The 26,569-nt window shown below is 39.2% G+C and overlaps 1 protein-coding gene across 1 annotated transcript; it reads left to right on the top strand.

Moving 5' to 3' along the window:
* Window positions 1–1,120: 1,120 nt before the first annotated feature.
* mpzl1l (myelin protein zero-like 1 like) lies at window positions 1,121–26,569 on the top strand. Its single transcript, XM_030745829.1, has 6 exons — window positions 1,121–1,253; window positions 8,407–8,588; window positions 11,139–11,349; window positions 14,050–14,179; window positions 19,405–19,510; window positions 21,195–26,569. Exons 1-6 carry the CDS (start codon window positions 1,181–1,183, stop codon window positions 21,288–21,290), a joined length of 798 nt encoding a protein of 265 aa, XP_030601689.1. The 5' UTR covers window positions 1,121–1,180; the 3' UTR covers window positions 21,291–26,569.

Below are 26,569 nucleotides of genomic sequence, written 5' to 3'. Positions count from 1 at the left end.
GTGCGGTTCAACTGTAGTTCTTAGGCCATCCTCAACACACCATAACTGTCAGCTGACTCTCATCTGACTGTCTTTAAAGTATGAAAAATAAGCATGAAAATCAGACCTGCACCACCTCATCAATACACAGATTATCAGATTAAACGTACTTAGTACACACAAAGCACATTTATTAGATAAATTGGTAATTACAAACATAAATGACTAAATCAACCAATTAGAGGAGCAATTCTACCAATCAATACATACATGGACAAGGACTGAGAATATGGAACTGATGGAATGCTGCTGTCGCCCTGACCCAGTGAGAGAGGTTATATGCAACACACATGGGAACTATGGATGAGCTGAAGACCGACATCCACACTGATCAAGAAGGACCTGGAAGCTCAGTGCTAGAACATCAGTAGCTACTATTGAAGCTGGGGATCCAGAAGCTACAATGTATTCCCAGTATTCCTGTGTAGTTTCACATCTCCCTGACTATCTCACTTTTTCTTTGCTAACCTCCTCCTTTGAATACTTCCCTGCACTTCCTCATTCACCACCAAGTGTCCATGTCTTCTTTCCTCTGTCCAGAGGATACACTGCACACGTTCTTGGCAGTTTCAGCACTTCGGCTGTACTTTCCCAGTCATCTGGTAACTCTTCCCCACCACCCAGAGCCCGTCTCGACTCCTTCCTGAACTTCCTGCAATATTCTTCCTTCTTTAACTTCCGCGATTTAATCCTTGCCTCAGCCCTCATTTGTTTCCTTTCCTTGATTTCCAAAGTCATCCTACAGACTACCACCTGCTGCTGCCCAGTTACATTCTCCCCTGACACCTTGCAGTCTCCTGTCTCATTCAGAGTGTGCCTTCTGTTTAAGTTATTGTCTGCTTGTATGCACCTTCCTCCACTCTTTTGGATCACCACATGTTCCTCGGTTTTGCATGGCTTCACTAAAGATACTAAAGGCTCAAAATCCAGCTGATAGTGAGAGCGCCGGGTGGGACGAAATGATTCTTTTGTTTCCTGCCTGTTGGTCGAAATTATCTGTAGTTCACCGGTCGTCCTGTGGGGGGCAGCAGCAGCCGCACCCATATTTGTCTGTACCTGCAGAGAAGAAGAAGAAACGACTCGGACAGTAGAGGGTGGAGGAAAAAAAAACGGAGGAGCTACTCCTGTTTACAACCACATAATGGAGTCCAAATGGCCAAATACGATTCGCAAGCGTATATTATTTACTGGATTTACGCTTTGTGTTGTGTTAGGTGAGTGTTAAAGCCCAGCTTGGGTTACATTTCCATTTGTAAACGTTTGAATTTGAGTTCATTATTTTAGGTGGGAGCTCAGGTTAGCAGGCTAGCAGCGTTTACACCTTTATTTCCAATCCTTTAAGAGTTAACACCCTTTTGTTCAGCCTCATAGCGAGAGACGATGTGTAACACACCCGGAAATATTTTTACAGGGATGTAAGATGGAGAGGCCACCTTATGTGAGACACGATGTTACAGGAATTTAAATCTGTGAAATTCACTAAAATTTGAATGGAGTCTGGTACAGGACGGTGGCTGCCGCCCCTGGCCGCGTCGTCCTGCGGAAAAGTGAAGGTGGGTCCAGCCGTGGAAAGTCGCAATGCTAACCAGCTGTTTAGCTGAAATATGAGTCACTGGGTGTTTAAGACAAATGACGAGTTTATTTAAATTTTCTATCAAAGCGGAAAATATTCAAAAGCGTGCGCTGTCATTCGCGTAACCAGGATTTAAAGCAAAGCCTCGTTAAATCGCTGATTTCTGAATAGCGCTTTTGTTAGGTCTGCCTCAACGGTATTTACGTGTCACTGAGGGTGGTTGTGTACTAATCGAGGTAGCAAACAAATCCAATTTTATTTAGATAATCTAACAGCATAGTATATCTGAACACAAGTGGACTAGCACAGCCTCAGCCCCCCATGATAACATCTCATTTCCTCGTCCGCTAAGCCTTTCCTGACTCAGATAACGAAGTAAACACAGTGGACTTAATGGTGCACGTAGCATCACAACGGCAGGGGCATGATTTTTTGTGTGCAGAATTTGGCTTTAGATAACCAGATTTACGTCAGTGTTTTTGGCAGGAAGCATGGTAGTGGCTTCGAGTTGTAACTACGTGTTATTGCAGCTGTTAGTGAGAGGCACGAATTGAAATGAGCAAGAGCCCACTTACCTACTCATGCAAAGGATATACGCGCCCTTCCTAAGCACACAGTTTGGTCACACAGTAATACATTATTTTATTTATTATTTTCACGTTACATTACTGATGTGCTGTTATGTGCTATATATTTCTCAGCTCAGAGTATGCATCTTAGAGAGTCAATTACACACTTACATAATGCTGCAGTGAAAAATGCCTGAAGCACTGAAGTCCTTAAAGTCCAACTCAAGATTCACTGGTTGAAAGTAACAGACTGATCTCTGGGTTATCTGTAGTTGATTTCTGATATCCTGGACATTTGCAAAAATTATATTTGCAGACAATTTATTTTAGTTGGATAGTTTCAACTGTATGTGTTAGGAAAATGTTGACTGTAGTCCACAGTTGAGGACCCTTTTCCTCCTCTGGTGATTTCTGCAAACTTGGGCTAGAAACATTCACATCCAGGTTCTCCACAAGAATCAGGACTCTAGCACTGGCACAGCTGCAGACAGCACACATAATTGTACCAGTGAGGATGAAGCTGTAGTAGTCGATCCTTGAGAAAACAAATGTTGCACTTTCTCCAGGTCTGAATGTGGAAAGTATTGGTTATTCTCAAGATCATTCTTATTTGGAGACAGCAACACCAAACTACTTTGGAGCTTAATCTATAAGGAGCTGAGAGTGATGTTACTACATCTTTTAGGCTTGAACAATAGATTTTGTGATAACTTGAAGAAAGTTATGCGGCATCCAACATTTAACATGACAATACATTTAAAAACAGCAGCTTTTACTGTCTCACGGGACAGTACATCTGTGATGTTGGTGTTGCAATGAAAATTAATAAAACTTGACCAACTGTGAGTATATAAATGGAAAATACCATAGGACCTAAAATTGCATCTTGTGGTACACCACAGGTAATGTGAGCTGTAGGTAATGGGAAGTTGTGTATTCTTACTGAAAAGGTTCTTTCTAAAATATGAATAAATCAACCAAGTACATTGTTCCCTGTTGCCAAAATCATGTGTTCTGTTGTATCAAAAACTGCTTATATCTAAAAGAATGAAGTTGCACTCTCTCCCCTTTTAGCTGTTCAAAGAAGATAATTGGTTACCTTTAGGAGGGCAGTTTCTGTGCTGTGTAGAGATCTAAAAGCTGATTGAAATTTCTCAGACATGCCATTTAGACACATAAAGGCTGAAATGCATTGAAACCACTTTTTTTTTAAACTTTCAAGTGAGTGAGAGTTTAGCAGTTGGTAAAAACCTGTTAAGAACATGAGGATTGTGTGCCAGCTTGAGACAGCTTAAACCAGCACCTAGGGTTTTAGGATCATTAAGTCTCATTTGTATATCTGTATTTCGTTGGCATCCCAATGAAAGAAGTTAGGGGTTCATAAAATATGACCAACTGGAAACATATTAACAGAAATACCATAGGACCTAAAATCGAACCTTGTGGTACACCACAGGTAATGGGAGCTGCAGATGATCAAAGCTGCCTTTTCTGAAAAGTTTCTTTCTAAAAGATAAGAATGAAACCAAGTGCCGTGTCCCTGATGCCAACTCATTGGTTAAAATCTTATCTATTGTATCAAAAGCTGTGCTTATGTCTTAAAAACAAAGCAAAACAAAAACTAACTAAATTGGCACTCTTTCCATTTTAACTGTTAAGGAAGGTTATCGTGACCTTGACGAGGGCAATTACTGTACAATGTAAAGCTCTAAAAGTTTATTGAAAATTTTAAAAGCTGTTAATTTGAAACATAAAAGCTAAAAATTGTGTTGAAACCACTTATTCTGAAACTTCTGATAAAAATGGGAATTTAGAAATTGGTCTAAAGTTGTTGAGAACTGAAGGATTAAGAATTCGTTTTTTTTAAAAGAGACTGGGCCACAGTATGTTTGAAAGGTAATGTAAAAAGAGCTGTTAATAATCGATAAAACAATGGTTTAATAAGGTTTGCGTGAGTGAACAGTAGGATTTCAAGTCCTGTGGTATCAAGCTGAAGAAAATTTTTCTGCCATCCAACGTTTAACATCACTGAGATAGTGACTGCAGCTTTTAGGATCTTCAGGTCTCATGGGAAGGTATGTCTTTTATGATGTTTAGCAATGAAATAAGTTGTTCTAGGTTCATAAAATTTCACCACATGCAAGTACATAGTATATAACAGCACCTAAAATTGAACCTTGTGGTAAAGCACAAGAACTCTGATCTGCAAATGATGAATAGCAACCTTTTTAAATTCTCAGCTCAAACACTAACAGGCCGTCTTCTGTATTATCCAACTGTTTTTCTTTTTTTAAAACTTCCAAGTCACATGTATCATATTGATGAATCATTCAGCTTCTGCAGGCTGAATGTGATCTGGCATTTTAGGAAGGATGTTCATGAAATTGAAAGTTAGTGCAGGAGTTGATAGTTCCTTTCTTATTTGATTGTGAAGTGGATGTTTATGTGAAATGGCATCTTGAAAGCAGCAGTCACACATGTTTTTATAAATCTGGGTACTGCTGTTAGAGTTGCGTTTGTTTTCTGAAGTGTGGTGTTCCCCGAGTCTAAATCTCACTGTTCATTAAACAGACTTGGATCAAATTTTTGCAGGAGGCAGAGGCTACTTATTGTTCTGATGCTTTTGCACTCAGCCTCTTAGATCCTCTGATTGCAGGGAAAGCTGTGGAATCACGTGTCTCTGTTTGCTGATACTTGAGAGGCTTGAGTTATATGCTTATAGTTGCATGAAGGCCTTTCAAGGTGGCATAAAAGTAAATCTACTGTTTAACATTTCCCACTCATAGCTGCTATGGACAGGCTGTTAATGAACTGTACAGCCAGTGTTTGTCATTTATCAACACAGCCCTCTAAGGAACATTTGCTGTATTTATTTGTCTCCAGTGTACACTATGTGTTATAGTCACCTCTATAAAGTAATAAAATCACAAGAAAGTATAGTTGTCAAAAATGGCACTGATTTTGTGTTTAAGGCTGCCAGGGGGTCACATCCATTCTCTCAGCTACAAGAACAGATTAGGTATCACATTACCTGATACAGCAAGCTTTCAGTGCTATGAAGGTGACTCTCTTTAACTCATTAGATTTCCATGTTAACTTAAGCTGATAACATAGTCTAATCTGGTCTGAAGCAGTTTCAGTTTAAAATTGACTCTAAGTGCCACATTTTCACTAATTTACACTAATAATCATGTTGTGAATGCTAGAAAAACATTTTTTTTCTCTATACATGAGTTCACTGGTCTGTCACACAGGTATAGAGACGAGTTGGTAACAATCTGGCAGCCATCGGTTGTGTGGGGAAAAATGTATTCCCTGATTGGTTGGCGAGTGGTTGCTAGAGGTTGAAATCAGTTGCAAAGAGGGTGCTGCAATGAAAATTTCCTTGCCGCTGTTGTCCATAGTTTGTATAGAAGTCATCGACTTGTTTGCAAACATTCACCACCTACTAGCCGAGCGCTAGCAAAACTTGAAGAAGTTCAACAGAAACCAGAAATGGAGAACGTTCACCTTCAAAGTAAAAGTTGCACCAACACGTTTCAAAAGGCGCAACTTTGTATCGTGTAGTTTCAGACAGTAGTGTACGGTGAGTGTTTTTGCAGACAAGTCTGAGTCTTGTGTAAACTACGGGTAACTGCGGCACTCTGCTAGTGACCATTTACCATCCACTCACCAGTCTGTTTAATATTCATTTTTTTTTTTTTTTTTGCTAGCAGTGGTTGTCAGATGTTTTGTGAAAAGATGCTACCTTAAGCTGAATCTTGTCACCTGTTCCTCTAATAATGTCTGACTGAAGCAGGCATCACTCAGTTGGTCCATTTTGTGCGACAGTGAAATGATGCGTCAGAAGCCCTCTTTTATGAGACCCTGTGCAGAAGCAGGATGTCTGGTTTAGCAGAGACAGCTGATAATCAGCATCACGATACTTGTGATGTTGTTTCCAAGCCAGCTAATGCAGAGAAAGCCTGCCCATGTTGCTCTGTTTTACATGCTTTTGCTCCACTATCCACAATACCAACCCCCTTCGATTCATCCATCAAATGTGTAAATAGACGAGTGAATAAATGAACAGCAAAGCACTTTAAAAGTACCGGTCCGGTGTCCATTTATATTTTGTTTGGTTTGAAGAATCTTACAGGTGGCTGGCTAAAGTACTGTCTCAGTCCTCATCTCTCATAAACTGAAGCCAGACTAAAATCTGTGTCAGACATGCTTCACTGGCTGTGATCTCACTTCAGTTGTTTATTTTGCACTGTGCGACTCATGCATGCATGTTTTTCCCCACACAGGGCAGCTAAGATCAGGCGAGAAGTACTAAAATAACATTCAGTTCTACAGGACTGCAAGACTGAGGAAGTTTAAAAGGGTTCAAAGATCAGTGGAATGAATTTGTTATACTGTAATTTATGATTTTGGGGCATGTTCACAATAGAAGTTGCTGCTACAACAGCAACTCTTTTTTTTTTTTTTTTTTTTTTTTTTTGCAGTGTTTGGATTAAATCTCGCTAATTAAGGACACTTGAATAATTGAGTGAAATGAAAAATTAATAGGGATGCACTAGTTGTGAAATTCTGAGCTGATACATGTTTGGTTTGTTCTTGTTGTGCTGTTTGTGCGATGAAAACAAAGAAATCTCAATATTGACCTGACTGTATTTCAGCTCTTCATTGAACTACCTTCAGCTGAGCACACATTCAGCCCTGCAAATTTATGGACGTTGACTGATACGAATGTTTGGCTGACAAATTGGTCCATCCTTTTTGATAATTATTAACTTGTGTAGGGATGTGCCGTATGATATTGTTTTAGTTTTTATGTCATGTACAAGTGTCATGTTCACTCATGCTCACAACATCAAGACAAGTTAAGACAAAGTGTCTGGATAGTTTGCTTGAGTTGCATTTAATTGTTTTGTGCTATAAATGGTGCAGGCTGCTGAAGAGTTACAAGGTTAGGTTAGTGTTAAGCAGTTATGTTATACTTAAACATTCCAGGTAAAACACTACTTGGGCTAGTTCTGTCAGTACTATTGCTCTATAACGTTGCTGCCGCTGGCACTTTGTGGCAGTAGATTCATACTTTGAATTAGGTAGTCTGTCATCGGTGGCAGCAGTTCATTGGAAAAAAAGATGAAATGTCCTTCACGCTTCCTACAAGATGCGACCCCCAATAAAATGTGCTCGGTATTATTTTTTTCTATGTCATCAGAAATGCTGTTAGCGCAAATTTCCTTGAAATACTGTGATATAATTTTAGCCTGTATCACCCACCCCTTCTCATGTGGACAGATTTTACCCTTTTCTGAACCCCTTTTTCTCAATACCTCCAGGACATCCTGAGATGGAAAACTTCTGATTAGCAATTGGCACAAAAATAGCAACTCTGTTTATAATTACTGATTAATAATGAAGTCAGTTTAGTCACCTTACATGCAGATAATCTGCTTTATTACTGCAAACTGAATGTATTCGGTTTGCTCTTCCAGAACACTTGTTTTTTGGTGTCTTGGTTTGCATCCAGTTATTGGTGCTGGGAAGCTATTATAGACTGTTTTGGTCATTACTCTCATTACTTTAATATGTTTCTCAGTTACTCTCCTTACTTTGTTACACTACTTTTTTACATTAATTTTACACTACTTCTTAACATGTCCTGAAATGCATTGTCAACCTAATTGTCAGTTAACAATAGAAACCTTAGGTAGAGACCCACACACTGACACAAACCTCTATCCTAGAGGACACACAAGAGCTTCCTTTTACGTGTTATGAACACAAAACTGGTAACACAAAGGAAAGCTGAAAAGCAGCTCAAAGAGACTTCAAAGCGATCGCTGCACCGATTCAACTGTGGAGATGTAGAAATGTGAAATGGTGTAAAACAGAAATACTGAATAAACAGTAGTGCCAGGTTTTTAAAGAAGCACCATCCTTACCCACACACAGAATGAGAGAGGCTCTGGTCTAGTCCTAAGCTGCTTACTGCTGTAAATTTGTGTAAGACTGAATTATCTTTACTGATCGAGCAGGTTTGCAGAAGTCACATTTTATCTTTGGCTCTCTGCTCCAAACCATATGCAGGGATTTGGTGTCTGATAAGCCTTTGATCACCATAATCTATTAAACTGGACTTCCTGGATTGTATTTCTTGGTCCTATCACTGACCTTCTGCTGCCCCTTGTGGTGTTTTTTTTGGTCTGAACCCCCACTGATTTGTGCTTACAGCCACAAAACCCACATCTGCGATCGACATACACGCCGATCCTGAGGTAACGGTACAGAACGGCACCGCGGGGGTTCTTCGATGCACCTTCAAGTCCAGCGAAGTGGTCAGTAGCCACACCACGGTGACCTGGTACTTTCAGTCGAGCCAGCCGGACAATCAGTTCTCCAAAGCTCCATATGTGGTAAGTTCCTGCCGGTTGTGTCCGCTCTGGGAAGATTTCCCACAGTTTCAGGATGTTTTTCTGCGATTGTTTTATCTGTGACACAAGAAGAAAGGATTCAGCTGTTCCCTGAGGGAAGGGTTAGAGCTCATTGTGATGATTCGGTTTCAGTAGGCTTTCAGTTTCAGCGCCAGGCTTTTATTTATACATCAGGTACAGTTTGTGTATTTCTTTATACTCTCTCCACCTTCTGTCATTACATTGCTATATATTTGTTTTAATCTAATTTTTCTGTTTGCTTTCATCATGTTATTCTGTGCTCATATCTTGCTTGGGCATGATCGCTGTCTCCCATTGTATGTTCTAATTTTTCTGTTTAGTTCTTGTAGCACTTTGTTGACCTAAATCTCTTCTTAGACTTTGGTTTTCAGCTGCAGAATTTCCCTGCGGTGTTTATATTTGAGTCACCCGCTCACAGCTGGTAAATTGACTTGAACATGTTTAATCACACACAGTACTGTCAGTTTATTAGTTTATATTCTTCTGAGACACTTAAACACCAAAAAAAAAATAAAGAGTGAAGTTCACGTCTATCCCATCCTATGTACAAAATCTTTTTGTTTACAGTCCAGTCAGGCTGGGCGGGGCCTGTCTGTCTGCTGTGATCTGACTCATGTATATATAATGACATAGATGAAGGGCCTTTAATTTGCAGAGCAGTCATGGCAGAACACATCCACGCAGTCTACACTTGAAACGTGTTCATCGAGCTGCGTATCTTAAAACATCAATCTCTCTGATGTTTCAGACTCATGATTTGCAGACTAAATACTTCTCTTCCTACAGAAATGGCACTTGCCCAAAAAAAACCCACCAAAAACTGAGATGAAGGAATCTGCTCAGTGAAGGAAGAAGGCTGTGCAGCAGTAATGTGAAAAAAAGTCTTTCTGCTATCTCAAAATCTTCAGTGATTCATCTGAATGTCAAAATGGTCAAACACACTAGGATTCCATGCATTTCAGTACCAAAAAATAAAATCAAGAGATGACCTACTTTCCATGTGCAGATCTGGAGGGCTGTCCTTGAGCTGCTTTGGACAGGTTTGAGATGCTCCCTCCTTTTGTTTAAGATGTTTTACTCCATACATCAGAGAGTGAGAGAAGTTCAAAGTTGGCTTACGACCCAAGCTTGACACTCGAGAGCAGACAGGAAAGCAAAGGGGAATGACACGCGGTAAACAGTCCAGGACAGACTCGAATCTTGGCGTCAACTGAGTGAGCTTTAGCAGAGCCCCAGTCAGATTTTAAATTTAATTTGGCTGCATTAGATTTGGCTTCCAGTGATTTTTATCAAAACAAAATAATTGTGATAAAACTTTTACCTTTTTTTGCATTCATTTTGGCTACAAAGTTTTTGTTTTTTTTTTTGTTATAAATCAAATGCACATCTTTACTTTACAGCAGGGTGCTTTGGCTCCGCCCTAAAAGCTCGAGCTCACTTGCAGTTTAGTTCAGCTCCAGCCAAGATGACTAAAGGACAGCCTTTTGTAATCAAGAGACAATCTAGAGAAGAAGTCAGAAATTTTTACTGTCAGGATTAATCATTAATATGAGTTTTGTTGTATTCAGTCTGCCTTTTTTGACTACAACACTTGTGGGGAAAACAAAATAAACTCAGTCATAATAAATTGAACTAAAAACGGTGCCACACTAAATGTTTGGGAATCCAGCAAAGAAGACAATCTGGTCGAGTTGTTGCAGTAGAAACCTTGTTTTTGTGTGATGCATCCTGTTATCGATTGTGAGCCAAAGCAAACGAACATGGAAATAAGATGGAAAAACAGCTGTGCGTGTCAGATAGTACTGGTAGGTTCAGTATCATCGTACAGTCTGCATGCATAATGCTTGATGTCCTGTCCATATTTATTAGATCCACGTTGCAGAGTGTGGCTGCAGTGAAGATTGTACAGTGTGTAGGTGTCTTATGACAGCTGATGTTCCTGTATACGAGAGCATCAGCCACAGCCAAAGGAAATCAGCTTTGTATTAAAATGATTTATTTTAGCCAAGTGTTTCATTTATTTAAGCATGGTAGGCATTATTGTTTACCAGATTATCCAAATATCTATCCATTAATTTGTCAAATACAGGAAACCATTGATTTCATAATTGATGTTTTAATTATTTGTTCCACAGATTAATGGTTTTGTTTATGAAATTTAGGTTTCAGTTACTAAAGCATATTAAAGATCTTGTGCATCAAACTATCAAAACATTGTATTATTATTGATATTATTATTAGTAGTAACTGGAGATATTTTTTATTATTGTACATTTTGATCATGCTATTGGAAAATTGATCCATTTAATCACATTGAGCGGAACAAAAAAAAAAGGATTTGTGTATAGGCTAAAAGCGGAACATGTTAGCCTGTTGCTAGGCAACATGATGATGTCATAATAGCTGATATAGATGAGAACCTTCAGGGGCCTGAGATGTAGCCATTTATATTGATTGTTTAAACTAAATAAAATGAGTATATTTTTACCAGTATTTCCTTCCATGTTGTAGATTTACTACTTTTCAAATGGGCAAGGATTCCCGGGACAAGAGGAGTTCAAAGACAGAGTGCAGTTCATTGGGGACATCAACAAGAGGGACGTCTCCATACAGCTGAGTCCCACTCAGTTCAGCGACAATGGCACCTTCTTCTGTGACGTGAAGAACCCACCAGATGTGAAGGGGACGCAGGCTCGAACAGAGCTTAGGGTCGTGCTGAAAGGTGAGTTTTTGTCAGATTTATTTTTAAATTGATGCTCCGAAGTTAAACATTGTGAATGTAGGAATTGTGAAAGGTGAAATGTTGAGTTGGTGTGGTTGGGAATGAAGGAAATGAAAGATGTTCTTTTAAATGATTCTTGGTGCTCTGCGGCCTTGGCCAGACACTCGTCAGTTGTTTTCACCCACTCAGCAGGGCTCTGTTCACACACATGCTGATTGGACAGTGAGAAAACACAGTGTAGAGCAGCGTGAGCCTCAGAGCACTGAATCTGTTGTGTTTCCAAGCAAAGCAGAGGCTTTTCTCTGTTAGTGGCTGATCAAACACGATGGACTGGATGGCAGCCATTTTAACCGCAGTGTGTCGAGTACACCACCTGTAACAAGTTAAATCCTGGATTACGTAATAGTTTGTCCAAGAATGCTGCTGCACCATGGTTTCAAACCACCAGAAAACTGAAGGGGATTACCTGCAAACCTCCTCTGTATCTCCTGTTAGTCATCTCTAAACCTTAGATCCAAATCTTCCAAAACCAAGTGAAAAATGTGAAAGACTGTTGGCAGTAAAAGTGCCAAAATCATCTCTGCCCTGCCTGCTCAGTGCTAGACAGTGCACACACACAGTTGGATATCAGCCTGTGAACACAGTGAAGCATTTAGCTGCTAAAAAACTAAAAGGGCTTATATTTATCTGGTGCTCACAGCTGATTTTAGCAGCCCAGTTATTACAGATTTAAATGGAGCATGATAAGCGGAAGAAAATGGATGGATGTTATAATGTTGGGTGTTCATATTAGATGTGACCAAAGTTATAATTAATGAATAAACTGTATGAAAAATTAAATTACTTCCTGTGCATCAAAAGCTCAAGTTTCAAATGTTTTTTCTACCTCTGTGACAGATGTGTCCTGCTGCAGATATTTATCTTGTCCCCTCTCATTGTCCAGATCAACCTAAAAGTTGCAATTTCCAATCAAGAATAAAAAAACGGGATTATTTTGTAGTTTTACCGCGTAATTCACCAGAGCTTTGAGGTCACATATGACAGTTTTTCTTCACACAGCTTCAAATCACACTGGGAGTATTTCAGCATTTAGTCTGCATGGCATCTTTTATGGTCTCGTGGAATCACAAGTATTTTGATCACAAGAATTGCGATTTCATCACTGAGTGGGCGTGATCACTTCTTGCAGCCACATGGGACATGAAACACTCTGTTCCCTATCAGGGGGATGGTATTTGGGTAACTGGGCAACAAACATTATGCAGATATCCCTGAAAGCAGCTAAACGGCCCGTCTTTCTGCTCTAGCCGTCAAACTGCACGTACTTCAGTAAACGGGGAAAAAAGAAACTATGAAAAGTTGTAGGAGAAGTTGATTGACAGTTCATGGTTCATTTTTATGATTAGAACTATCACAACAGCACATGTACAAATACATCTGAGGTCATAAATTACTCCACTTAAAGGTCAAATTAATTAAAGGAACAAAAATAATTGGATCAAATATCATCAGTTAATTAATGAGAGAAGGCCAAATGAATGCAAGCTGTTCCAACACAGACGTCAGACCATTGCACCCCTGTTATTGGTTTTCACTCGGCTGAAGACCACATCTGCATGTGATGACTTCTTGGCTTCACATGTGGCTGCACCTCCTCATATCTAACATCTGTATCTAAGAATCAATACAGAGCCAAAATAGAAGATGTGTGTTGTAGTCAAGTATGTTTTAACCACAATTTCTGTTGGCGCTAACAAAGCGCTGCCTTGGTATTGTTCCAGCTTTTGTTGCTCAGCTATGAGAACCACTCCCAGCTGTATTCTTGGTTTTATGTCCAGGACTCGGGGATTAAGCTTTAGGCTTTATTTATGGTAGCATAACTGTATTTATACATAGTGTAGGGAATGAGTGGGCCCAGAATCTTATCTGTGTATTTTGAAATCCATTTTTATCTTATTGATATTTTATGTAAATTCACACACAAATATTTTCCAGGTGTTTCTGTTTATTGTCACACATTTTTTGGCTCTAACAAAGAGCTGCCTTGGTATTGTTTCCGCTTTAGTTACTGTGGGTCTTTTGCACAAAAACTTGTTTTTGTTTGTCCATTATAAATCCATTTTAAAGCTTTGAATATTTCATGCAAATTACAGCAGCAGACATTCAAATATTGAGTTAAGATAAAAATATTTTTGCTGTATTTGTGTGTGAAATATAAGTGTTTTTTTTCACAATCTTGGGCAGTTCTATACTAATCTTTTGAGTAACCGATCCCAAATTGTTGGAGTAATAATTAATGGACTAAAGAAAAGCTTTGAAAGACCTTCAGATAATTTGGGGATCTATTGCAGCACAAGAAGATGAGGGGGTGACTCAAGACTTTTGCACAGTCCTGTAGGTGTTTCAGGCATCTTGTTAGGATGGCTTCTGGGTGCCTCCCTTTGGAGGTTATCTGGGCACGCCCAAGTGGGAGGACACCCTGAAGTAGACCCCAAGCCTGCTGGAGCGATTATAGATCTCATCTGACTTGGGGATGCCTCGGGATCCCCCCAGGATGAACTGGAAATTGTGGCTGGGGAGAAGAATTACTTAGCATCCTGCCACTGCCACCAAACTTTGGATAAGCAGAAGAGGATGGATGGATGGATGGATGGATATTGGTAAAATCAACTCACATTGACCTGTTCTTTGTTTTTTCAGAGTCTCTTCCTCAGAGCAAAACTACCGTTATAGTTGCAGGAGTTTGTGGTGCTTTAGTGCTGCTCGTCCTCATTGCTGTTGCTGCCTGCATTGTCATGAGGGTGCTTCACAATCGCCATGATTATGAAGGGTAAGTGAACCATCCTACTGCTGATTAACTGCAATAAAGCTGCACAACTCTCAAAATGCCAACACTGTATTCAGAATGTAAAAGTAATGGTAATAAAAGTAATGTAAAAGTAATGGTGAAACTTGACTTTGACCCGCCCCATTAAGTAGTTCTAAGTATACACATTTATTAGATGATTTATAACACACTCGTGTACATGTGATATCACGACTTTCTGTTATTGTATTCATGCATGCAGAAATAACCACAATCTTTTTGCACTTATATTTTCAGTATAATTAATGAATTGAGTTTTCTACAGGTAATGTATTTGAATTTTATTATGAATTTTTTTGGTTTTTATTTATCTTTAGGGAAGTGTGATAATCGTAATAACCCACATCCATACAGGATCCACTAGTACAGCTTACACAGTATTAAAGTCTAAAATTTCAAAAAGTTTGAGACATTTTTATCTTGTGTACCATAAACAGTTTCAGCTGTAAAATCTTTTATACCTACAGCCATTTGATATGTTTTAAATCCATAAAGTAAAAGTGGATCGCCTGCACATTCTTTAAGTGGCATTTTTGGCTGACACCGTTACACAATATTCACGTCATTGTGAAGGGAGAGTGACGGTTTTAGCCCAAACTGTAATTTAATCGTTTTGCATTTTAATTGTTTTCAGCCTCTCACTCAAAGACAGGTTTTTGTAATTTATTTACAGTCTATCATGAATCCTTATTGTTACATGCTGCTTCATTTTCTCAGCTATGAAGGAGTCTTAAGGGCTTAAATTTATTTATTTTTTTAAACTAATTTATTGGATGTTTACACTGTGTATACGCATGTTAAAAACAGGGGAGGTGTTGCCAGTCAGATGGGAGAATTTCTGAACTTGTTGAAAAATGAGTGTTAATGTAAGAATAACTATCGATGTGGTATATTAATTTATAGCTATCAATCAGAGTAGTTTATGACCATTAATCTGTGGTGGATACAAAAAAAAATATAAGACACTAATGAGACTAAGAACCAATAAAACGTATTTTACTTTAACAAGCAAGTCATGCTATGGTCAAAGTAAGCTAATATACACACAACCAAGCCAATAAGAAAGGGTTATAATTATGGGTTTTTTTTGGTTATTTAATTCTGTTAGTAAGCAGTAATATAGTAATTTTAAGAGTAAAGCAATACTGCTAGCACTACAGTCGAGTCAGCTGTGTTTAATGCTGAAGGTGTTGGGTTTAATGCTCACATTATGCATTTATTATACTCATATGAAAATGATTGATGATAAAATGCCAGGTAAGTCACACAGATGAGTTACATGTGCTCTGTTATTGGTTTCCTGAATCTTTGTTTTGTTTTCAGTAATGTTTCACTTCAGAGATTTTCTCATCAGACCTTTAACTCTCTGTAGCGCTCTAGCACTTTAGGATCTGGTGTTTGGATGGCCTGATGTTCTACTAATTATTAACATGTTTGTTTTTTAAGAAATTGTCAGCTCTAGACTTTGCATGGCTGAGGTATTTTGACCATTTCTAGCTCGCATGCTGCAAAAAAGTCTCTTTCTTCATCTCAATGAGGTATGCACACAAAGAGCTACAAATCTGAGAGGTGTCCCTCTTTTCCATCAGGAAGGTGCCAATGAGAAGCCAGTTCTGTCATGGTGTCTTTTGAGAACATGTCCACATTTTTAAAAGGTTTGAACAGCCTTTGCGCAGCAGAAACCGCACTCGCTGAGAAGCTTCACTGGCTGAGAAGTCTCTCTCTTGTTACCAAAGCAGCTGCAAATTTCGTGTGGTAGTTTTTGTGTTCAACCTTGAAATTTTGTGGAGCCATGCCAGTGCTAACTTTTTGTGTGGAAACGGGTAAGCATCAGGCGCTAGCAACTGCTTGAGACGAGTAAGAAAAATATGTGGCAGCTCTTGCTTGACTGCTGAGTGGGTTGAGCCTGTGAGCTGAGCTAACAGTGATCTGCGGGGTGGCTGTTTTCACTGGTGCCGGTCACATTTCCTCCATTACACTGTATTAACACCACTAATTTCACAGTAACCCCTTGTACTAACATCACTGACGAGCCTGTTGCCATCTAATCAACATATTGTCTAGTCATTCAATCGATTTACATGCAAATAAGTAAGTAAGTAACCTGGTTACAGTCATCTTTCTCCTTTAAATTGATTTGTAAACTGTCATGTACATGAGGAGCCTGGTTAATATAACTGGGGTAAGGGATTAGAGTGACCTGGTTTCCCCCTTAAGGATTCTTCCCAGAAAAAAGCAGATTTCTTTGCTGCATAACAGGTTTAATGATGGATGTCATAAAACTCTACAACAACCTTAAATGTATGTATAGTCTGGTTCTGAGTAACAAGTGCATGTAAACCCAGGGTTTTCCCCAAGAATTGTTAACAATTGTTTGTGAGGTGGAGGCAGATTTGGAACAGTTTAATGCTAGGCACCTGCTATAATGTTAATAATGAAGTGGCGCAACCAAAACTCAACGCTGTAATGTGCTGCCCTGCGTTTAGATATGGCATTTACATAAGCATTTTAATATTTTAAATATGTAGTAATACATAATTTCAATCTTGACTAAATTCTGTGGGATTAGAAGCACTTATACTAATACATTTTTATTATAAGGTGGAATGAAATGATACTCCTTTTGATTTAACTCCACAGGATAAAATTCTGGGATTGGTTCCAAAATCAAAGAAAGAAAGTTTTTCTTTTGGAATCCTGAATCTCAGTTTCAAATATTTAAATAAAAAAAAAAAAACTAAGCTAATGAACCAAAGCTTTGGGGTTTAAAAATGACTTGCTTAGTATTATTCTTGGTTGTGACTAAAGTTTTAGGTGGGAGGCCAGCTTAGTCCTGGCGGTCCTCAGGCCTGGAATACACTGATATGAATCCTGTAAACATGTAACCGGGTTACTTAACTACATAAACTGTGTTTTTTGTCCTTCATTGTTTGCCACTAACGTACCAAACTAATCAAAGTCTTCCTCATTTGTTTCTGTCACTCTAACTCATCCCTCAGCAACTATTGTTTTTATGAAACGTTTTTTGTTTTGTTTTTTGACAAAATGCTTTTGTTGGCAGTGTTCAATCCACTTACTGTGACAAAATTATGGCAGCTCATTGTTCGTTTAGCATTCATGTTGTTTGCAGGTAAACTGCCTCTCTCACCTGTTGCCTTTACTAGAGTTGCACTGGTTACCTGCTTGGTTTATAAGGTTTACAACAACCTTTGGATTAATCTTTGAATTAAAATTGGATCGTCTGAGTATTGATTCAAGCACAAACCAACTGACAGTTTGTTGTTTCATCTGTTTATATATAATAAGATAAAAAAGGGACCTTTTGAGGCTTGTACAGATTAAAACCAAAAATATTTAGCGTACCGTGTTAAAAAATCTTCACTTTGGTGAAGCTTAAAAAGGATTAATAGTATATTGCCTGTATACTTACTGATTAATCAATCAGTTGTTGCTGCTCTTGTTTATGGGATTAATTGTTTGCTGTCCTGTCAAACAATTGTGAAAAAACTGATCAGTGTCCAATTTTTACATGTCTTAGGTAGAAGAGCAGCAGCTAGTAAAAGTTTTTGTCTGTCAGAAACTCTTACGTCATTTCCACTAATCTTTTGTGTGTTCAGTTAAAATAATATAAATTACTAATATTTATCCATAAAATGGATGTTGACAAACATATTTACATGATTAAATATTCAGATTTGGTATGGTGATGTAAATAGTAAAGACATGTTGATACACTCTAAGGGAATCAGTTTAGTATGAAATGTATCAAAGAGAAGCACCAGTCCTCACAGTTAATTATTTTTGAAGTGAGAAAATATTCAGATTACAGACTATATTACTTTAACATTACAAATGATAATGTAGGATAAGATCTTCCACAAGGTCATAGTGAGGATTCTTCTCTAAGGCAACAGTCACACTAACGAAAACAGTGTTTGGAGACTAGAAGAATTATTGGAACTGTGTGTGATAAACGATAAATCTTTGAACTTGTTGCTTCAAAGTTGCGAACCACTCGCAGTCAGCTGCCATGTTCATAGCAACTTTGATGCGTTGAGACAACGATAACACGGCAACAAGTCAGAGTTTGTCTGCTGTCAGTTTGCCATTCAGTGATAGCGGAAATCAAGTTGGGAATTACGTGCAATCTGTTTGGAATAATACGTCGATTAACTGTCCACATACAGAGATTCACATTAACTGCTGACATTCAGATCCCAACGTTCTCAATGTTACTTTTTACATCCAAATATGACTGGAATGCAACAATTTGGCTGCAATTTAAATTAAGTCCTTTGTTGCAGTGAGATGGAACAGTGTGCACTCATCAGTGCAAACTCACCCAGATCGATTGCAGTGAGTTGACAATCTGTCTGAGAGTGATTGTGGTCAGTCTGTCAGATGGCGATTGTTTGGAGACAGGCTTTCTTCCACCAGATGACCTGTGCAATCGTTTCGTGATTGAAAGTGGTCGCCCCGCTTACTTGCATTTGGTCAGCATAATCACATAATTACCAATTTTTTTTTTTCTAGTCGATTTAGTGTGCCTGAGCCATAATGAAGAAAAGGTGAATTTTGGGTCCCTGGTTCCTTTCTGACGTGTTTAAATGCTTTACCAAAAATCTTCAGATTATTCTCTTGTTACTGTTATTAAAAAGACAAAAAACAAAAGAACAAAACACAAAGAAAAAAAAATGCAAATATCACAAACAAGAAGCTAAAACTAATTCAAGTAAAGTATTTGTCTTTTTAAATGTCTATCAATCAGCAACAGTAAATAGTAAACGTAGGGCAAAAAATAAATATATAAGAAGTTAGACAAACAGGTTAAAAAAAAATAAGCTAAATTAAATACTTTGGATTAACTATGAAAAACAAAAAATGTAACCTACAAAATAATTACAGTATTTTGGGAAAATTCTCCAACACTTCACGTTTGTGCTGAAGAATCAATCATAAACACATTCATCAAAATATTTAATGCAATATTATTTTGGACGTGCTCCCAAAGCTGCAGGACCACCAATCTGATACGGTGTAAATCCCATCAGTGCACCTCTAGGCGGCTCTCAGCTGCAGCGTTTCATGTTCTCATCTCATTATTTTGTTTTTGTCTTGTGTCCCATTATTTGTGTCTCTCACTTTGACTGTGCACCAATGATTGCTCGACTCCGTAACACCTAAACTAGCTGTACGTCCTTGGAAAGCATGAACTCTGAGGCTCCGCAGCCTCGAAAGAAGGTGGAGTCCAGAGTGGAGGGCTCCAGGTCTACCAGTCCCTCGGGTCAGCGACAGGTATGAGCTGGGGGGGTGTTTGGCTGAAGGAAGGGGGGGTGGGAGTGGGAAGTGGCTGCCTCCATTTCACTGGAAGTAAAAGTTTATTCATCCAAACAGAACTTAGAACAACTATAACCATCCAGACTATTTGGTTAAGACCACTCTTTACTCTTATTGTATTTTTTCATTCATGTGTTAAAAAGAACAACACTACAAAGTGCTTAATCTTGGTGTTTTGCAGATCAGCTGACTTTGTTTATTACATGCCAAGCTATACTTATACAGCATGTTTTTCCATTGGTTCCATTCCAAATAAAAACCTAAAAATGCTGTTAGTTTACTATTCAAGACAAGACAATTTTATGTTGTTCATCAGGTGTTGTGTTTCTTGTATTTAGCTAACAGTGTTTGTCCGACCCAAAGAACAGTTGTATATGGACTGCAGAGCCCCCACGTGGTCCCAGTGAGGATTAATTTTTTTTGTTTTTTAGGACAAGTCCTCCCAATTTATTGTTACTTCAGTGTTTCTTCTAAAGGGTGAACTGCTGTAATGAGATTTCTGCTACATGAAAATGTGTAATCTCCCTTTATTAAAACTGCACCAATTATAACATTTATGATAAAATAACTGATCTCAGTTATTTTCACTATATATATATATATATATATATATATATATAAATAAATAAATAAAATATTGATGTTTTGATGACTTCTCACAATGTTTGCATTTCATGCGACCCATGAAGCCAGGCTGACCTGTTTTATGATACAGCATCATGCATTGTGCAGCAGACGCGTCCAGCTTGTGGCTGCACGGGCACGAGTCGGCACCATTTATATTTAGAAAGAGAAACAGTGGAGCTGGTTCACCAGCTTTCTCACTGAGAGACACTGCCACTGTAATTGTGACTGCAGCCATGGGATGACGCAGCTGCCGTAGTCACGGCTGTCGCGCTCATAACACTGACTGCATTGTCTGTGTGCGGCGATGATCCGGCTGCAGTCCTGCACTTTTATGGTTTGTTGGTCACACTTCTCTAAAGAAAGCAGCCTGTGTTCAGTTGATGGCTGCTGTGAATGTTCATAGCTTGTCCCTTCACAGTTAAACTGCTGACAACCAGCTGTAGTAAAATCTAACGACTGAGTACAGGTATCATTGCATGAGGCGGTAAAGATTTCTGCTTTCTGTGCTTGTGAGACGTGACGTGTCAGTTTATTTATCAGCGTATGTAACTTATGCGGCAGTATAATGTATTGTTATTATAACTGAATTAAACCCACTCAGAAGCTGTTAATAAGGGTCAAAAGGAAATGTGAAAAAGTTCTTGTTAGTGACCTTTCAGGGGCTTCTGTAACACAAACTAAAATCAAAATAATTGCTCAGTAATTTTCCAAATATGGGCTAAGTATCTAAACCTTTATCTGTTTGTGTGTTTTGCCTTCACACCTCAGTGGCTAATCACTAATTAAGTCAAACTATAGGAAGCTGTTTAACAAATGAACAAATCTGCCACTATGAAGCTCCCTGAAAAAACACACCTAAGTTTCTAATTTTGGACTTCTTTAACCATCTGTGTGAGTAAAATGATATCAAGGTTTGTGTTTATCCTTTTCCTCTTTCTGTGAACGATGTGGATGTTTTTGTGTCTTTCACTAAAAGTGTATCTTTCCCACTCTGCATCTTCTTGTTGTGCTCCAGGGCCCGGTGATATACGCCCAGTTGGATCACTCAGGCAGCAAAAACTCCTTCCATAAGATGGAGCCCGTGGTCTACGCCGACATTCGTAAAAACTGAAGAGGAACCGGGGACCAAAAAATAAGTAAACAAAATACAGTAAAATATGAGACCTCTCTATCAGCTGCTCTTGGGAAGGGTGGGGATATCTCAACAGGGACACAAGTGGTGCAGTTTCTCTCTTTCCTCTATCTCCTTTCATATTTTGTCCTCTTGAAAGCATGATGATGTTATACAATAAAGTAATGTCTCCATGTGCTTTGTTGGAAAAAAAAAAAACTATGAAAACACTAGTCTGTTACATCAGCATCAGATTTGTTCTCCAAAACAGTGGTACACATAAAAATAAGAGCCTTCGGTTATCATTGCAAACATTTTTATTTTTGTTCTTGTAGCTCTGTGCCCCCATGAAAGGTTTAGCAGGCTGTTGCACCAACTCGGCAATCATTGCTTGAGCTTCGCACACCTTAACTGAGCGAGCCCCGTTTAAAACACCGGTTTATAAACCTTTTCATCCAGAGAGAAGACGACTTTACGAAGCATTTATTTGATTAAAACTCGCAGCGTTTGTCTTACATTGCCTTATCATTCATTAATCACTTCTGCAGTAACTTTGGTGCTTTTATTGACCAATGAAAATGGTCATAAACTGTACAAACAGCAACATCAATAAAGATCAAAGAAATTCTACCAACGTCAAAACCTCAAGTTACATATTTGTGTTATAAACGGCAGACTGTAGTCGTCACAAAGTCTCACCTGTGCCCTCATCTGATCCGACTGATGGGGGATTGTGCAGCATTTAGATAAGTGTAAACAGATGTAGTGTGGTTCAAACATTGTGCTCACAGTGTAGAGTCCCATTAATGAGCCGGGCAGACGCTCCACCGTTTTATTCTTGTGTTCACTCGCTGGCCTTTCCAAGCTCCTGAGCTCACTGCGTACGCCTCAGTCATCCTCTCTCACAGCAGAAAACCCGATCAGCCTGTTCACCGATCAGCCCAGAAATTACTAGAAAGAAAAATAGAACATGGATGGAGAAATGTCTAGGAATTTAGGACGAAGCCTGTTACATCTAATGCCGGGTTCAGACTACACAATATTTTTCTGTTCTGATGATGGCCGTGATTATAGAGTCATAAAATCTTGCCTTTTTATACCCGAGAGTGCCTGACAGCACTGAAAAGGAGGTGCTGGTGATTTCCAGGAGAAAACAAAATAAAACTATAACCAGATGACGTCCGCCAGAGTGGTGTGCATGACACTGGCTGTTTTGGTTTTAACACATAGAGATTGACTAGCAAAACCGGCAACATTATTCAGGTTAAACAAATAAATAGTCATTTTGGTGATCCAGTCAGAGGCGAGGCAAGTCAGAGGGAGCCAATTTGGCAGCACCTTTGAAACCCCTGTTTACATGAGCAGGGAGAGACCCTCAGCAGTAATTTCAGGGGTCACATCAAAAATTGCATACGTAATATTACCAGTCGAATTCTCATGACATCACCCTTGAATAGTGTTTTAAAAGCTTTGTTTTACTTCCATTATGCGCAGACAGTGATATTACACCATATCGACACGATCATCCCAACAGAACGCTAAGAAACACAGATCGAGGTTATGTAAGCGGTTAGCCAAGACAAAGCATAACGGTACACTTACCAGCATCTTTAGTATGAACGTGAGTAGAGTCCTCCTGCTGGAAGTGTCCTGGATGGAGCATTGTTTTTTTTGTCTTTTTTCATTACGATCCACTACACTAGATACACTCACTTCTTCTCAACACCTATTTTTATTCATATTGGTCAGCCTGACACAGAAATCACCGAGCTAAAGTCCCGGATGAGCTGAAGTCCTGGTCAGCTGGGCTTGCCACACTGGGAAACCACTGAAATTACCTCAACAGTAATTTCAGTGCTCAGTGGTACATAAAAACTTCATTTAAATACAGTTTAAGAAGGTTTTTTTTATCCTTCAAGTTTTACTTTATCAGCTACTCAATCCTGAAAGACAACATGATGCTCATCCCACTAGAACGCAAAAGCAGTCCAATGCATATTCACATTGTGGACACGGTGCGCCCCAAAATAAAGCAAAATTGTACACTTACTGATATTATTCCTACAACAAAGGGCAGATGTGTCTCCTACCACACAGCTGGAACCTTCCCTTCAGATAAGTTTCTAACATGCCAGCCTCTCTGTTGAGGTGATACATCCCATATGCAGCATCAGTTTCCATCCATTATGACACACTACATAAGATAAAATGACTGACGCTTGTGCACAACACCCGTTTTTTTGTTCCTGACTTGAACCCGTGCCCTGCGTCATCACAGACTTGGATGTATTCGGGCCAATAGGCTGTAGTCTGAACTCGACATTAGCCGAATTAAAAAGGAAAAACACTCCAGTAAAACGGTTAAACCGTAACTTTTTCCCGGTGGGAATTCAGACGTACTGTAACATGAGTCAGCGGTGACCGTTCAGGGTGAAAGCGGGGCCAGCATGTACTGTAACCCGTCTGTCTGGCTTCATATCTGAACCTCTTCGTTAACACAGCTGGTGCAACAGTCTGCTGAAGCCACGGCTCCTCCTCCTCCTCCATCGGGCACCTCCATAGTGATGATGTTCTGTAAAGGCGTGTAACATTGACATAGGTTTTACATCGCCCTTCAGTAACTTTGCATGCAGATATAATAACATCTAAAGAATACATTTTTGTACTGCTCGGCTAGTTTTTTTTTTTTAATTAATTTATTTTTATAAGCAGAAGCAGCCGTCTGACGTTGGTGTTACTGTGAGCGCTTCAGTTCTCTGTAAACTCCCGGCATGTCGTTGTGGTACCTTTTTTAAAGACGCCGCCTCCCTTTTGATTTTCACCTCAGTGGAACATACAGTACCTTTGAGTTTGAGTCGCGCTCATTTTCAGTTTTTTGTCCTGGTTTTTGTACATAGAAACACACGTGCGATGCAACCCAGGTAGATTTATGTGTTCTTAAGAGTTGATGAGCAGTTCATTATTTCTTTATTTTTGAAATATGCATGTTCAGTTCAATTGAGGTGAAAGATCTATGAAAACTCGGAGACGTTTATGGAACAATACACACGTTTGCATGCAATTTACTAACATAACACACATTATTATGAGAATATCCGTCCTCGTATCTATGTATTATGTAGAGCTCTTTTTTTTTTTTCCCCCAAACTAATGGGCCAAATATCTAATACCAACACTTCAGATGCTTTAAATACATTCCAAATTTTTTGCTTTCTTTTGAAAATCCAAATTTATGTTCTGATTTTGTTTTAAAGCGAATATTTTTGTTGCAGCCGGTTTTTATTTCCTTCAGCTTCGTCTTGTGATTCCAAAATGCAGTAAAGCTCCATGCTGACCAGTGTTTGTATATATTTCTTGCTCATCGTGTAAGATATAGTGCTGTTTACTGTAACTCATTCCAGTGTGGTATGGCTGTGGATGTCTTTCCTGAGAAGGAAAGGGGTTTGCTCGAGGGGTCTGTGCAGAAGGTTGGTGGCATGCTTCATGTTTTCTCACTCGAGTCTTAATTATTTGTCACCAGACACTCCGACATGTGTGTACAGCACCTGCAGGAATTGTCTACGCCGCCGGTTTAAAAGGGCTCCGGTTATGGTTTCTTCAGCCGATGGTGTCTACAGAAAACATGGTGCAGAGGTCCAGTTATATGATAAACTTGCAGAATAGTTTGGATCAGCTCCTGAAGCCTGAATCCTTCAAAGCTCCTCTGGATGAGATCCAAAGGAATTTTTCAAATGAATGAATGAAAGTAAAATACACTTCTCGTTTTATATTGATCGAAAACAGCTTTGTTTAACATACTCCATTAACGGCTATATAATTTTCCCTCCAGCTGATAATGTAGGATCTGTATCACTTTTTCTCTCAGTATCAGTGTGTTTATTGAACCTTACAAACCTAAAAGTCTGCGACTGTACAGGCTGCAAAGCTCATCACACACCTGAAAACAAAATTTGCAAGTAGAGTCCAACTTTATTGTCCTGCTGGGATCAATAAAAGTCCAGCAAGACAATGAGAACAATAAAGCAAATATGCAAATAATCAGTGTTAAAGTTCACTGTCAGAGGAAATGTTACCTGCCAGTGTAACCTCCATCTAATCAGGGTAAAGGACAGTGCAGCTTTGCATATGTGGACGCTGATCTGTGGGGAAATAAGGCTGCCGGCTCTGCTTAACCACACCCTGTGTAGCTCTTTGCCACCAATTTCACCCAGCGGCAGCAAGCGACCTCCCACAGCCACTTATTTCCCTGTCAATCACTGGTTACTGAGGGGGGGGGGGGTCTCTCAGTCTGACCACCAAGTCCTTTTTTACTGGACAGATTTAGGTTCCTGAAGTAAGCATTACTCCACGAAGTAAAAAGGCCGAATAAAACTGGTAAATCAGTGCAGAAGCTCAGAAATCCACAGGAGGAGATGAACACCCCCCCTCCACCACCACCACCTCTGTGATTTCACAGCTTCAGTTTCTTCAGGAGAAAAAAAAAAAAGTGTTTGTCTCAATGCTGACAAATAAATGGGAAATTCTTATAAATAAGAGATTCTGTCTTGATCTCAAATTTAGGAAGCCCTCTGTCACAGCATTAAAAACAAACGTGCTTTGGTTCACCACCTTCTGGCTGAAGAAATCCACACCGGCCGCTTTGACCCGACTGCGGTCGTGACATCACGCCCCGCGTGGCGCCGCGTGTCTTCCATCTCCCCCTCTCTGTTGGTTTTTGTTGTTTTTGAGCTGCGTTTGCAGCAGGCATTTCAGAGTCTCGACCAAAACGAAACATCAGTGTACAAACCGTTAGCTGCTGGTTGCTTTGCTCCTAATTGTGACTCGTTGCAGTGTTTAGTGCCGTTGTAGAAATCGTGATGTAAACTATAAATTATGAAAGATTTCCGATCCGACGGAGCTCGCACGCGGCGTTTGGAAAGCGCGCGCTTCGTGTTTATCGATGGTAAATAGTTGTGTGTTATTTGAGAATTGTTTGCTGTTATGTTGTAAAATCTGCACTATGTCTGGCATAACAAAGACAACAAATACCCTGTGATTATTATTATTTTTTTTGTTATTTTCATTCATCTCTGAATGACTTTGGCCTCTGTTTGTTTAACGTCTTTAAAACTGGAATGTTGTACATTTAGTGCCTTTTACATTTCATCTGCTAACTTGAACATCTGCTCAAAATAGAAATAAGATTCATCTATTTTCCTTTTCTTGTATGTATTTTTTTATACACATAATATCGCCTGTATCCACTGTTCAAATTTTATATAAAACTTATTCCTGGCCAA

The sequence above is a fragment of the Archocentrus centrarchus genome, chromosome 14, assembly GCF_007364275.1.
Source record: "Archocentrus centrarchus isolate MPI-CPG fArcCen1 chromosome 14, fArcCen1, whole genome shotgun sequence".
Lineage (NCBI taxonomy): Eukaryota > Metazoa > Chordata > Actinopteri > Cichliformes > Cichlidae > Archocentrus > Archocentrus centrarchus.
Note: the sequence above shows the minus strand (reverse complement) of the source record. Positions and strands in the feature narration are given on the sequence as shown.

Bases quoted from the DNA above. Each gene is read 5' to 3' on its own strand.
- mpzl1l (XM_030745829.1), top strand. From the start codon at position 1,181: ATGGAGTCCAAATGGCCAAATACGATTCGCAAGCGTATATTATTTACT. The intron at 8,589-11,138 runs GTAAGTTCCTGC...TCCATGTTGTAG, and splicing joins TCTCCAAAGCTCCATATGTG to ATTTACTACTTTTCAAATGG. The intron at 14,180-19,404 runs GTAAGTGAACCA...CACCTAAACTAG, and splicing joins AATCGCCATGATTATGAAGG to CTGTACGTCCTTGGAAAGCA.